Here is a 15,648-nt window from a genome sequence, read left to right as displayed (position 1 = left end):
GTTATTGTGTCTTTAGGATCAAAATTGGGAATGCCTGGCCTAGAATCACTGGCAGTGTTGCAACTATGGGTATCTCAGAGTTTGCAAATGCAGAGGCACACTAGTACTCAAGCGTAAGGTTGAAGCTAGCAGCAGTAGAGTAGATAAATCTATAATGTACGTAAAAATTAAGAAAAAAAAACAAAAACACTTTTTTTTTTTTTTAAGTATGGACCCTGCTTTATTGAGTGGAAACAAATTTTTGGATGGTCAGAACATAGTTGCCACAAAGAAATCTGGTTCCAGTAATATGTCCCAGCTTCAAGACTTTATTCTGGAATCTTGAGCCTTTCATTGTGCAATGTCAGGATTCCATAGGCCGAAGAGGCTAGGCTAAGCTATTGCTGGGGAAGAAAACCGGTTTATATTACTATACAAATCCGGACAGCATGCTAGCTAATACTACTTCCCTTCGGGAAAGCAGAAATTTTAAAGTAACAGCCTACAAGGATGGCGCTCCTCTGCCTTGGATCACTCTGGAATAGTAAACTTAGGCACTGTAGGAGCAAGGTCTTAGGTTCAAGAAAAATGCTCTTTACTAAGAGAAATGAACAGTCACGTAATGGCAAGTCCTATTATTACATCATACTGTATTTGCTTTATGCTGTACATCTGCACTTTAGCCATTTTTATAACAGGATGGTTTTCCCTTTCATAACAAAGATGATATTTATGGGTTTAGGGATGTATTCATTTTATTGGAGAAAATTTTTATTTTATAGTCTTAACTATGTGGATTTCATGTTGCAAGTTAAGTCAGGGCATACTTTTCTTAAAATAAGATAATACTTAATATCATTGTTTAGGGAAAAAGGCAACACCAGAGAAAGTTCAGCGGTTCCCAAACTTTTTTGAATCACGGCGCCCTAGAGCATCATATTTGTTTTCAGGTCCCCCCTAGGCCAAAAGTTTATTAAGAAATTTAGAAAGAAATATTAAAATTACGTAAACTGTGTTTATACATCAGCCTTGGGTTTAGTAATATGGTGAGGGACAAGATTTGCTTCCATTTGTCCACATATTTTATTTTTTGACAGCCACCAGCACTGGTTTTGCCTATTACATTGACCATAAGTAATTTGAATTGGTCCTGGACCACCAACCCAGGACACCCCTGCAAATGTCCTGCAGCACTCCAGGGTGCCACGGCACAGTTTGATAATCACTGGTGTAGTTCCTTTTACGCAAATTAGACCTACCCCAAATATTTGTCCCATAATGTAACCAGCTACTGTAGTTCTCCATAATATAGGGATACCAAATAGGTGCACTTTCCACAAGATCTGACATCGTTATCAGAGCAGGAAACAAGGTGTGTATATGATGTCTTTAACGATCATTCACCGCTGCACCTGCAAATAGATACAAAGGGCCAGATGTAATGAAGTCTAAAGGGCCCTACACATTGGCCGATCCGCCGCTGAGCTGCCCGATGGCGGATACGGCCGTCGGGCGACCCGGCTGCGGAGGGGCAGTGACGGGGGGAGTGAAGTTTCTTCACTCCCTCCGTCACCCGGCTGCATTGAAGTGCAGGCAAATATGGACGAGATCGTCGATATTGGCATGCATGTACAGCCGACGGGGGACCAGCGATGAACGAGCGCGGGGCCGCGCATTGTTCATCGCTGGAGCCTCCACACTCAAATGGGCCCTACACATTGGGCGATCCGCCGCCGAGCTGGCCGACGGCGGATACGGCCGACCGGCGACGGAGGGGCAGTGACGGGGGGAGTGAAGTTTTTTCACTCCCCCCGTCACCCGGCTGCATTGAAGTGCAGGCAAATATGGACGAGATCGTCGATATTGGCCTGCATGTACAGCCGACGGGGGACCAGCGATGAACGAGCGCGGGGCCGCGCATCGTTCATCGCTGGAGCCTCCACACTCAAAGATATGAACGGTATCTCGTTCATTTATAAATGAGATCGTTCATATCTTTGACTGATGTCAGCCAGTGTGTAGGGCCTATAAGTCTGCCGAGTTTGGCCATGCTGCATGCGCATATTAATGAAGGACGGAATGACATATCAGTCCATCATTCAATATATTTATTTATTACCAGTTATTTATATAGCGCACACATATTCCGCAGCGCTTTACAGAGAATATTTGGCCATTCACATCAGCCCCTGCCCCAGTGGAGCTTACATCTATATTCCCTACCATATGTACACCAGACACATTCACGCTAGGGTTAATCTTATTGGGAGCCAATTAACCTACCCGGAAGAAACCCACGCAAGTACGTGGAGAATATACAAACTCCATACACCGTCCATACTGCCCATACTCATTGAATCATCTGATGAGTATGGCCAATCGGGGATGGTCCGTGACAAAGGGAAATTGCCCCAGCCATTGGCCGTCGTTCTGATGTGTACCTGGCCTAAGAGAGTACATTTTAAGGGAAATCCGATCAGAATAAGAAAAGAAGGGGCAGGAACTGTATGCATCCGACTCCTGCCCATTCACTTGGCGCTTGGGTGGCCATTAGATCCATTAAGGACAGCATGTACCTAATTTGCATGTCTGCCATTACCACTAATTATGTCCTGAAACCAAGAGAGCACAGATACGCTACAAGTGACCTTAATGTGGTGAACTACTATCCAAGTACTTGGCTAAATGACACTTTGGTTATGTGCATTTTATTTTGAAGCCTCATTTATACTAATATTTTAATTAGGAAAGCAAATAGCACGTCACCATAATAATATAGGGGCAGATGTATTAACATAGAGAAGGCATAAGGAAGTGATAAACCAGTGATATGTGCAAGGTGATAAAGGCACCAGCCAATCAGATCCTAACTGTTAATTTACATATGGGAGCTGATTGGCTGGGGCCTTTATCACCTTGCACATATCACTGGTTTATCACTTCCTTATGCCTTCTCCAGGTTAATACATCTGCCCCATAATTTTTAAAGACCTTTTATTTACAAAACCATAAGTTAACCAACAACAGAAGGAATGGAGCTCTGGCATGGTTCTTATTTCTGAGAAAACAAAGTATCTTGGGAAACGTCTTCATATAATTATGGCAAACTTACATGAAGTTATTATGAAGTCCAATAACCATTTAGTATCCACAGTCTGGCCCTGGGGGGGCACTCACTTCACACATCGCTGAAGTGAGCAACCTGACTAGATTGTGCCCGCTATCGCTACGGGGCATACACGGAGAGACCTAGGTCAGATCGCTTAGAAATTAAGCATGGATCTCTCCGTGTGTACCCCCCTTAAGAGAACGCACAAGAGGGGTCATTCAGAGTTGATCGCTAGCTGAAATGTTCGCTGCGCAGCGTTGATGCAAAAAAAAGGCACTTCTGAGCACGCGGCGCAATGCAAACGCGCAACAAACTTTCACAATGGCCGATGTAGTTTCACACAAGGTCTAGCGAAGCTTTTCAGTTGCACTGCTGGCCGCAGAGTGATTGACAGGAAGAGGGCGTTTCTGGGTGTCAACTGACTTTTTTCAGGGAGTGTTCGGAAAAACGCAGGCGTGGCTGGGCGAACGCAGGGCGTGTTCGTGACGTCAAAACAGGAACTGAACAGTCTGAAGTGATCGCAAGTGCTGAGTAGGTCTGAAGCTACTCTGAAACTGCACAAAATTATTTTGTAGCCGCTCTGCGATCCTTTCATTCGCACTTTTGCTAAGCTAATACACAATCCCAGTGGGAGGCGGCATAGCGTTTGCACGGCTGCTAAAAACAGCTAGTGAGCGTACAACTCAGAATGACCCCCAATATAATTTCACTAAGAACTAATTTCATCAACTTCAAAGAATGCAGCCTACAAGTAGTCTAGGAATAGCTGGTGACTGCCTCACTGGCTTCCACTGACTGGAAAAGCTACAGCATCTAGCGCCACTTTGTCCAAGAGCAGGGTTTTATCTAAAATATAGGGATGCCCTAAACGGATAGGACTTTCATTTAAACATCATATAAATAAATACATTCTCACATGTGTTAACTGAAAAAAGTATATGCACGTCCTCCTAGAATATACAGTATTTGCACTTTCCTATCACACTGCTCCATGCACATTGGGTCTGATTCAGAGATGGACACAAAGCAGATTTTTACACCTTTGAGTGATTAGAGGCCGCAGCGGGGATATATTTGCAAGGTAATTGACAGTCTAGGATGGTTTGGGGATGGTTACAAGAAGTGGTGGCATAAACGCAGGAGTGTCCTGACCATTTTGGGGGCTGTGTCTGCGATCCAGTACGCAGCTGCAATGACTCCATGCTGCGCCACCTTAGGGCTACTCACAACTCTAATAACACTATGGGGTCTATTTACTAAGCCTTGGATGGAGATAAAGCGGACTGAGATAAAGTACCAGCCAATGAGCTCCTGTCATTTTTCAAACACAGCCTGTGGCATGAAAGTTATGAGCTGATTGGCTGTTACTTTATCTCTGACCCCTATGTAACAAATTTTATTTTTTTGTTTGTCCTTCTATTTGAAGTGTCCTAATTACACATGCCCCAAGAGTATAGAAAATGCTAATTATTCCCCAAAACTACGCTTTTGTTCACTGGATAGAGATATTTTGGAATGTTATTCTCCAGGACATTTCTGATACTTCAGTGCGGTTGCAGTACAACCCTGCCAGAGCGAAGCCCAATAACACTGACTGAACCTCCAAATGCAGCATCATACTGCCGGGAGTCTGCGGGAACGATAAGAACGGGGGATTAGCTGGGTGTATATCACAGCCGCTACCAGAATAGAGCATGCAGCCGTATCCCTGCTGTACCCCCCCCCCCCCCCCCCCGACTCCTGTGACACTGTCTGCTAGCCAATGGGAGCTGGCAGTAAATTACTGGATGTAGTTTTTAGAACTTTCTAGTAATATAAACTACTATAGTATAAACATTGGGATCTTAAGCCCACCAGTTCTGTTTACATCCATTTTAAAAAGTAGATACATAACTGCATTTCTCAAAGTCAGCAGTGGCACCAAGGCACACTACTACAGATGACACCACAGCGAGCAGAGTTCTGTGTGGGGAAGAGCAACGTTAAAGCTGGGTACACTGGGCGATTTTAGACTAAAAAATAAATGTTGGTTTTTTTTTTAGGCTTGTATTGTCCAGTGTGTATGGGGTAAACATTGGTAAATGATGCACGCTCCCGCATGTTGTTCAGCGATCACCAATTTCGAACTATCATGCAGCTCAACCCGTCAATGTCGGGCTGAGCTGCATGTCCGGGAATGCCGGTGGTAACGTCACTGGTAGTTATCGTGAACTATAACAATCAGTGTGTACGCGCTATATTGTTCAACGATATAGTCATTCATCGCTGGCATTTCAGCATTGGCCAGTGTGTACCCAGCTTTATACTAAAACAATTTGTTAGTTAGAGCGCTAGATAAGGATCCGGCAGCCTTCAAGTACCTTCAAGACTTCTCCCCTAAGCTGTGTGAGGCAAAGGTCAAAGCCAGAGTTTTTGTGGGACCACAGATCAGGAAGATCCTGCAGTGCAAGGAAATCCCAAAAGATGCTCACTCAAAAGGAGGAAGCTGCATTATCGCAGTGGTTCAGGGCTGCCTGGACAAATCACGAGGACAAAAACTACGTGCAGTTGTTTGAGAACTTCAGCCCAATGGGGTGCAGGATAGTCAGACGAGCAAGGCGAGTGCTTCCACCAGGATATACTGGCATTTGAACGCCACTACCAAGGACAATATAATGAGAACATGAAGGAAGACTACATCTAGTGGGGAATTCAATTATCCACAATCAGTGACCGTACGTAATTGTCACGCCCATGGCTATTCAATTATCCCAGATAAACCAGCACACCTGATTATAGCCACCTTTGTTGGCTGAAACTGGGACTGTTACTCATGAAAACACACAGGTTTAAAAGTTGTTTTCTTTTCTATTTCAGGTGGCCAAATTGGATTGTCCGGAAAAAAAAAAAAATACAAGAGAAAAATCTTGAAAAACCTTTGTTTTTCGCTCCCTATGTTTCTTCTCCTTTAATTGAATCCCCCCATAAGATTCGTAAATCTTGAAAAGCTACTTTAATTTTTTTTGTGGTCATGTTTGTACATCTTTATATGTAAAATTCATCCATACTTTTTACACATTTGGCAGTATCTCATTAGAGGAGCTAAAACACTGGGTGCGAAATTAATTTTTTTCTTGCGAGTGAGCGCAATGGATCCCCTTCTAGTCATGAGTGCATTTGCCAACGTCAGCGTCTTTTTGTGTATTTTTCCCTAAAAGGCAAATAAAATGCACAAGCAGATTGATTAAACAAATATGTGGCATGCCAATATTCTGTGTGAGACTATGGCCGTATCTGCATACAAAATTAGTAGTGTTTATATAGCATTTTGTATCAGATACAGCCGCCGTCGAACACATAATATAGACATGCCGCATATCATTTTAATCAGCAGAGTCTGTCTGAGTCTTATTCGTGTAGCATTGCAAATAAGACCCACTTTTGGCAAAAAAAAAAAAAAAAGCCCAATGTTAGCAGAGCTGTCCGTGAACTGCCGGCTCACTATTGCCAGGCATCTTACGGTGAATGGCATATTGAGGGTAGATGTACAAGGACACATATGTACTACACAAGGGCACAACATTTTCTTACATAGTGTAAATCAACTGATCTGCGACCGACGCTGCGGCTTTGTACCCAACACCTAGAACTTACAAAGCAGCCTGTGGGCGCCTTAATTCAAATCCAAGCGGCTTCTGCATCTGTATATATTCATATTCGCAGCAGCATTACCGTACATCTCTGAATCAGTCCCACTGTATAGTCTTTAATATGTACATTGCTGGATACCAGAAGATGAGGAGAGTCACAGCACCATTATTAGGCAGATGAAATCTTAGCATATTTAAAAAAGTTCTATCAAAGCCATATTTATCATATGAACACAAAATTTGAGCAAATAGAAAATTCAGCAGCTTGTTAACGATGAAACGTTAGGGCCAAACAACAAATGAAATTGACAGGAAACAACCACCACATAAGAAACCAACACAAAGCCCAGACTACTTCTGACTTTGGTAATATCCTTTCCCATAGGGATCGGTATGAAATACCTCCAATCAAAATACCGACGTTCAAAATCCCGACACCAATTGACCGATGGTCAAAATCCCGACACGGACAAAATACCGACATTTAAAATACCGACAAGGTCAAAATACCGACATGCATTTTTTGATGTTTTTTTGTGTGTATGTCGACATAAATCAACATGGACACCATATAAAGTGTACCGCTGCGCTCGCCATGCTTCGGGCACGGTGCCTCGCTGCGCTCGGCACACTATGATGTTCCCCCTCCAGGTCCACTGGGATGGTAAAGTATGAACAAGTCGGTTTCAATGAAAAAAATCATGAAAAACTCATGTCGGTATTTTGACCTGTCGGCATTTTAAATGTCGGTATTTTGTCCGTGTCGGGATTTTGACCATCGGTCAATTGGTGTCGGGATTTTGAACGTCGGTATTTTGATTGGAGGTAAACTGACTGCATCCCTTCCCATATTAGAATTCTAAGATATATGGTCACGGCCACTTAAGAGGTCATTCCGAGTTATTCGCTCGCTAGCTACTTTTTGCAGCGCTGCGTTCAGATAGTCGTCGCCTACAGGGGAGTGTATTTTCGCTTTGCAAGTGTGCGATCGCATGTGCAGCCGAGCTCTGCAAAAACATTTTGTGCAGTTTCTGAGTAGGTCTGACCTTACTCAGCCCTTGCGATCACTTCAGCCTGTCTGGTCCTGGAATTGACGTCAGACACCCACTCTGCAAACGCTTGGACACGCCTGCGTTTTCCCAAACACTCCCAGAAAACGGTCAGTTGACACCCAATAAACGCCTTCTTCCTGTCAATCTCCTTGCGATCAGCTGTGTGAATGGATTCTTTGTTAAATCCATCGCTCAGCAACAATCCGCTTTGTACCCGTACGATGCGCCTGCGTATTGCGGTGCATACGCATGTGCAGTAGTGACCTGATCGCTGCACTGCGAAAAACGGTAGCGTGCGAACAGGTCGGAATGACCCCCCCTTAGTGCAGAACTGGTGCGTGATCTGTGGCTGATGGTCATCCAAGTAGTAGCAGCCACATAGGATCTGTATCTCAGCAATTACACATATATTTGAAATACTAGCTCATTTCCCTTGCATGAAAAAAGTCCTGCAATAGCATCACAGAGAGGGGACGCCACGTAATCTGCGTATTATGTTGGCTATCTTCTTTGCTAGTCCACCCTGCTGGCTGTCCTCCACTTGAAAGGTTCTTGTGAGAAGGTTGAAGAAAGAGCCATAGCCAACAGCCATCACAGTACATGTCAGACAGATGACATTATAGGGCATACTGAAATCAGGTGTGGGAAGATTCACCAGTAGGGGCTCAGTGTATAGGCGTATGAAGTAACTGGATCCATCCGACGATGGGAACCTGGGAGGCAGAGAGAGGAACATGTTCTATTGAAGTATGGACAACGAAAAATCCAGTATTTAAATTAATGTAGTTACCCATTGCTGGTACAGTAACTTGCATGGGCGTGGAAATATACAGTGCATCTGGAAAGTATTCACAGCACTTCACTTTTGCCACATTTTATGTTACAGCCTTATTCCAAAATGGAATAAATTCATTTTTCCCCTCAAAATTCTACACACACACACACACACACACACACACACAATACCCCATAATGACAACGTGAAAAAAAGTTGTGATTTTTGCAAATTTATTAAAAATAAAAACTAAGAAATCACATGTACATAAGTATTCACAACTTTTGACTTGAATCTCAAAAGCACAGGTGCATCCTGTTTCCACTGATCATCCTTGAGATGTTCCTACAGCTTAACTAGAGTCCACCTGTGGTAAAACAGGATTTTAATTACCTACCAGTAAATCCTTTTCTCGTAGTCCGTAGGGGATACTGGGAATCCATTTAGTACCATGGGGTATAGACAGGTTCACTTGGAGACATGGGCACTATAGAAGTTTGATAACGTGTGCTGGCTCCTCCCTCTATTCCCCTCCTACCAGACTCAGTCTAGGAAACTGTGCCCGAGGAGACGGACATACTTTGATAGAAGGAAAATAGATAAAGGAAAGTGGTGAGATTTCGAACCAGCACAACCACTACGGACTACGAGAAAAGGATTTACCGGTAGGTAATTAAAATCCTATATCCTCTTATGTCCTAGGGGATACTGGGAATCCATTTAGTACCATGGGTAAGTACCAAAGCTCCCAAACCGGGTGGGAGAGTGCCGAGATTCCTGCAGAACTGCATGACCAAACTGAAGGTCCTCAGAAGCCAAGGTATCGAACTTGTAAAACTTTGCAAATGTGTTCGAACTCAACCAAGTAGCCGCTCAGCAGAGCTGTAATGCCAAGACCCCCCGGGCAGTCGCCGTGGAGGAACCCACTGACCTAGTAGAGTGGGCCTGAATAGATTTTGGAACCGGCAAACCTGCCATGGAATAAGCATGTTGGATAGTGAGCCTGATCCAGTGTGCAATCGACTGCTTTGAAGCAGGACACCAAATCTTGTTAGCATCATTGAGAACGAACAGCGAGTCCGATTTCCTGGTACGAGCCGTTCGCTTTACATATATCTTTAAAGCCCGTACCACATCCAAGGACTTTGAAACAATAGAGGTGTCTGTAACAACCGAAACCACAATCAACTGGTTGATGTGAAATGTCGACACCACCTTAGGAAGGAATTGCTGACGAGTCCAGAGTTCAGCTCTGTCCTCATGGAATATCAAGAAAGGGCTCTTGCGAGACAACGCCCCCAGTTCCGATACAAGTCTTGCCGAGGCTAAGGCCACAGCGTTGACGGTCTTCCACATAAGATACTTCACATCTACCTCCAGTAATGGTTCGAACCAGTCCGACTGGAGAAATCGTAGAACTAATTTGAGATCCCAGGGTGCTGTGGGAGGCACAAAGAGAGGTTGGATAAGAAGGACTCCCTTCAAGAACGTCTGTACTTCAGGCAGAGAAGCCAATTGTTTCTGAAAGAAAATAGACAAGGCCGAAATATGAACTTTTATGGAGCCTAGGCGTAGGCCCACATCCACCCACGACTGCAGAAAAAACAGGAAACATCCCAGATGAAATTCCACCGCAGAACATTGTCTGTTCTCACACCAAGAAATATTTCTTCCAGATATGATCATAATGTTTCGATGTTACTCCCTTCCTGGCCTGGATCATAGTCGGGATGACCTTGTCAGGAATCCCTTTCTTGGCTAGAATCAGCCGTTCAACTTCCAAGCCGTCAAACGTAGCCGTGGTAAGTCTTGAGAAGCGAACGGACCCAGACCCCAAAGAGGCAGAGGCCATGTATCTTCGATTAGCATATCGAGAATATCCGCATACCAGGCCCTTCATGGCCAGTCCGGAGCAATAAAGGATTGCTTGAACTCTTTCCAGAACTCTTGAATCAGAGGAAGTGGAGGAAACAAGTACACCAGCTGGTAGACCCACGGAGTTGTCAGGGCATCGAGCGCTTCAGCCTGTGGGTCCCTCGACCTGGAACAATACCGTTTGAGCTTCTCGTTGAGTCGAGAGGCCATCATGTCGATTTGTGGATAACCCCACCGACGTATCAACCACTGAAACACCTCCAGGTGGAGGCCCCATTCCCCCGGGTGAAAGTCATGTCTGCTGAGAAAATCTGCTTCCCAGTTGTCTACTTCCAGAATGAAAATCTCTGACAACGCCTCGGCATGCTTTTCCGCCCAGAGGAGAATCCTTGACACCTCTGACATTGCAGCTCTGCTTTTCGTTCCGCCTTGTTGGTTTATGTACATCACCGCCGTCACATTGTCTGACTGAACTTGACTGGCCTGATTTTGAAGAAGAGACGAGGCCTGCAGAAGGGCGTTGTAGATTGCCCTGAGCTCCAGGATGTTTATTGGAAGGACAGCCTGAACCATCGACTGGATTACCATTGCCTTTTCCAAGGGAAGGAACACTTTCTGAGACTCTGTATCCAGTATCATTCCCTGGAAATGAAGCTTCTGCATTGGTTCTAGGTGATATTTTGGCAGGTTCAGAATCCATCCATGATCCAGGAGTAATCTGGTTGTGAGACCAATGTTCTCCAACAAACACTCCCTGGACGCAGCCTTTATCAGAAGATCGTCCAGATAAGAAATTACATTAAATCCTTGTTTGCGGAGTAGTAGCATCATCTCTGCCATATCTTTGGTGAACACTCGGGGTGCCGTGGAGAGACCAAATGGCAGGGCCTGGAACTGGTAGTGACAGTCCTGTAGTGCAAACCGTAGATAAGCCTAGTGAGGCGGCCAGATCGGAATTTGAAGGTACGCATCCCTGATATCCAGAGCCACTAGGAATTCCCCCTCTTCCAGACCTGAGATCACCGCTCTCAGAGACTCCATCTTGAACTTGAACACTCATAAGTATGGGTTCAATGACTTGAGGTTCAGAATCGGTCTAACCAAACCGTCCGGTTTCGGTACTACAAACAAGCTAGAATAGTATCCTTTGTTTTGTAGATGAGATGGAACTGGAACAATGACCTGGGTCAGCAACAGTTTTTGAATGGCATCTTGTAAGGTTATTCTTGTCTCTTGTGAAACTGGCAAACCTGATTTGAAGAATCTGTGAGGTGGGAGCTCCAGGAACTCCAGCCTGTAGACCTGGGATATAAGGTCTATAACCCAGGGATCCTGGCAAGATCTTGTCCAGGTGTGACTGAAGAATTTTAGCCAGGCTCCCACCTGCCTGTCTCCCAGGACTTGCAGTCCACAGTCATGCGGAAGGCTTTGAGGAGGCGGAGCCGGAGCTCTGTTCCTGTGAACCAGTAGTCGCTGGTTTGCGTGGTTTACCTCCTGCACCTCTGGCGGCAGTAGAAGAGCCTCTGGCTTTGCCCCGAAACTTTGCAGTCCGAAAGGACTGTAAATTGGGTGCAGAATAGGCCTTCTTAGATGGCGGAGATGCAGAAGGCAGATAGTTGGATTTACCCTAAGTAGCTTGTGAAATCCACTTGTCTAGTTCATTACCAAATAAGGCCTTACCTGTGAAAGGCAGGCCTTCCGCACCTCTTTTGGAGTCCGCGTCAGCAGTCCACTGACGTAGTCATAATCCCCTGCGTGCCGACACTGCCATAGCTGTGGTGCGTACATTAAGTAAACCTATCTCCTTAATGGCTTCCACCATAAAGTTTGCAGAGTCTTGTATGTGTTGCAGAAGTAAAACAATTTCCTCTTGAGGTAAGGTGTCTAACCCCTTAATTACCAGACCATTTAGCAACAGCTCGCATTATCCACCCACATGCTATAGTGCAGGGGTGGCCAGACTTTTGGAGTCGGCGATCTACTTTGAAAGCTGAAAAGCTTTTGTGATCTACCTAGGGGAAATAGTAGCGTGCGCAGCAGGCGCGCTCCCAAAAAGGGGCGTGGCATAACAAAAAGTGGGCGTGGTATAACGAAAAAAGGGACGTAGCCTTGCTGCACAGAGTGTAATGACCGTCTTGCACGAAATAACACATTGGCCCCCACAGGTAAAAACCTCAAACACATATGCCCCCACAGTGCCAGATACACATATGCCCCCACAGTGCCAGATATGCCCCCACAGTGCCAGATCCAGATATGCCCCCACAGTGCCATGTGCCCACAGCGCTAGATTTGCCCCCACAATGCCAGATACAGATATGCCCCCACAGTGCCATGTGCCCACAGTGCTAGATTACAGATATGGTCATTCTCTGAGCACAGGAACTGAGTGGGGAGCTATTAGCAAATTCATTGCAGGCAGGCTAAAAAATGATATGTCAAATTAGAAAAAAGTCAGTAATAACACACATTTATAAAAATATTACAGGTTATGGGAAAATTCAGTGGGCATGTGTGCAGTATATTATGTGTGATACAGTTGCCAGGTTTTAATTTTTGAGACTTTGTGATAGTGTAGGACCTTCATATATATATTTTAAGGGAACTGACCTTCCCTGTACAGGCTGCCGTTGACAGCGCACTCTATCTGTATATTTGTATTATGAAGGTGGGGTACCTTGGCGAGCGGTATGCAGGCTTCCGTGCATTGGCCAATTCACTAAATAAACCCCCATCATTTATTTATTGATTGATTTTGTGAGGATAAGTGAGCTTGCTATGGTGAGTGCTGAACTTTGTTATTATAATAAATATATATATATATATATATATATATATATATATATATATATATATATATATATATATATATATATATATATATATTTCATGGAAGGCGGCACTCAGGAGACTTTTAGGAATGTAGATAAAACGTGCTTTAATATCGCCGGCCTTCCATGAATTATACATAGAGCCATCTTGCTCAAGGAGGGCACCTGGAGCATATTCCCAGCGGGAACGAGGAGTGCCAGACCCAATAGAGCGGTGTGTGTGTATGTGTATAATATATGTATAATATATATATTATATATATATATATATATATATATATATATATATATATATATATATATATATATATATATATATATATATATATATATATATTATATATATATATATATATATATATATATTATATATATTATATATATTATATATATATATATATATATATATAAATTTACTCACCGGTAATTCTATTTCTCGTAGTCCGTAGTGGATGCTGGGAACTCCGTAAGGACCATGGGGAATAGACGGGCTCCGCAGGAGACTGGGCACTCTAAAAGAAAGATTAGGTACTATCTGGTGTGCACTGGCTCCTCCCTCTACGCCCCTCCTCCAGACCTCAGTTAAGGAAACTGTGCCCGGAAGAGCTGACACAACAAGGAAAGGATTTGGAATCCAGGGTAAGACTCATACCAGCCACACTGTTCAACTTGTGATAACCATACCCAGCTAACAGTATGAACAACAACTGAGCCTCAGTAACAGATGGCTCATAACAATAACCCTTTAGTTAAGCAATAACTATATACATGTATTGCAGAGAGTCCGTACTTGGGACGGGCGCCCAGCATCCACTACGGACTACGAGAAATAGAATTACCGGTGAGTAAATTCTTATTTTCTCTGACGTTGATGCTGGGAACTCCGTAAGGACCATGGGGATTATACCAAAGCTCCCAAACGGGCGGGAGAGTGCGGATGACTCTGCAGCACCGAATGAGCAGAGGCAAGGTCCTCCTCAGCCAGGGTATCAAACTTGTAGAACTTAGCAAATATGTTTGAACCCGACCAAGTAGCAGCTCGGCAAAGCTGTAAAGCAGAGACCCCTCGGGCAGCCGCCCAAGAAGAGCCCACTTTCCTTGTGGAATGGGCTTTTACTGATTTAGGATGCGGTAACCCTGCCGCAGAATGAGCTTGCTGAATCGTGTTACAGATCCAGCGCGCAATAGTTTGCTTTGAAGCCGGAGCACCCAGTTTGTTGGGTGCATGCAGGATAAACAGCGAGTCAGTTTTCCTGACTCCAGCCGTCCTGGCTACATAGATTTTCAAAGCCCTGACTACGTCCAGCAACTTGGAAGCCTCCAAGTCCCGAGTAGCCGCAGGCACCACAATAGGTTGGTTCAAATGAAACGCTGATACCACCTTTGGGAGAAATTCGGGACGAGTCCTCAATTCTGCCCTGTCCATATAGAAGATCAGATACGGGCTTTTACATGACAAAGCCGCCAATTCTGACACACGCCTAGCTGAAGCCAAGGCCAACAGCATGACCACCTTCCACGTGAGATACTTTAGCTCCACGGTCTTAAGTGGCTCAAACCAGTGTGATTTCAGGAAATCCAACACAACGTTAAGATCCCAAGGTGCCACTGGAGGCACAAAAGGGGGCTGAATATGCAGCACTCCCTTAACAAACGTCTGAAGTTCAGGCAGTGAAGCCAGTTCTTTTTGAAAGAAAATAGATAGGACCGAAATCTGGACCTTTATGGATCCTAATTTTAGGCCCATAGTCACTCCTGACTGTAGGAAGTGCAGGAATCGACCCAGCTGGAATTCCTCTGTAGGGGCCTTCCTGGCCTCACACCAAGCAACATATTTTCGCCATATACGGTGATAATGTTTTGCTGTCACGTCTTTCCTAGCCTTTATCAGCGTAGGAATAACTTCATCCGGAATGCCCTTTTCCGTTAGGATCCGGCGTTCAACCTCCATGCCGTCAAACGCAGCCGCGGTAAGTCTTGGAACAGACAGGGCCCCTGCTGTAACAGGTCCTGTCTGAGAGGCAGAGGCCATGGGTCCTCTGAGATCATTTCTTGTAGTTCTGGGTACCAAGTTCTTCTTGGCCAATCCGGAACAATGAGTATAGTTCTTACTCCTCTCTTTCTTACTATCCTCAGTACCTTGGGCATGAGAGGAAGAGGAGGGAACACATAAACCGACTGGTACACCCACGGTGTCACTAGTGCGTCCACAGCTATCGCCCGAGGGTCCCGTGACCTGGCGCAATATTTTTTTAGCTTTTTGTTGAGGCGGGACGCCATCATGTCCACCTGTGGCAGTTCTCAACGATTTACAATCTGTGTGAAGACTTCTTGATGAAGTCACCACTCTCCCGGGTGGAGGTCGTGCCTGCTGAGGAAGTCTGCTTCCCAGTTGTCC

At 44.8% G+C, this 15,648-nt stretch overlaps 1 protein-coding gene across 1 annotated transcript in view; it reads right to left on the bottom strand.

Moving 5' to 3' along the window:
- Positions 1-6,658: 6,658 nt before the first annotated feature.
- The window catches only part of PIGT (phosphatidylinositol glycan anchor biosynthesis class T), a 70,213-nt gene continuing 61,223 nt past the window's right edge, over positions 6,659-15,648 (bottom strand). The window contains exon 12 of the mRNA XM_063960202.1: positions 6,659-8,482. Within this exon, the coding sequence (XP_063816272.1) occupies positions 8,230-8,482 (253 nt within the window). The 3' untranslated portion in view covers positions 6,659-8,229. The remainder of the gene's footprint in view (positions 8,483-15,648) is intronic.

This window comes from Pseudophryne corroboree, chromosome 3 (genome assembly GCF_028390025.1).
Source record: "Pseudophryne corroboree isolate aPseCor3 chromosome 3, aPseCor3.hap2, whole genome shotgun sequence".
Taxonomy (NCBI): domain Eukaryota; kingdom Metazoa; phylum Chordata; class Amphibia; order Anura; family Myobatrachidae; genus Pseudophryne; species Pseudophryne corroboree.
This window is presented reverse-complemented; position numbering and strand designations above follow the sequence as displayed.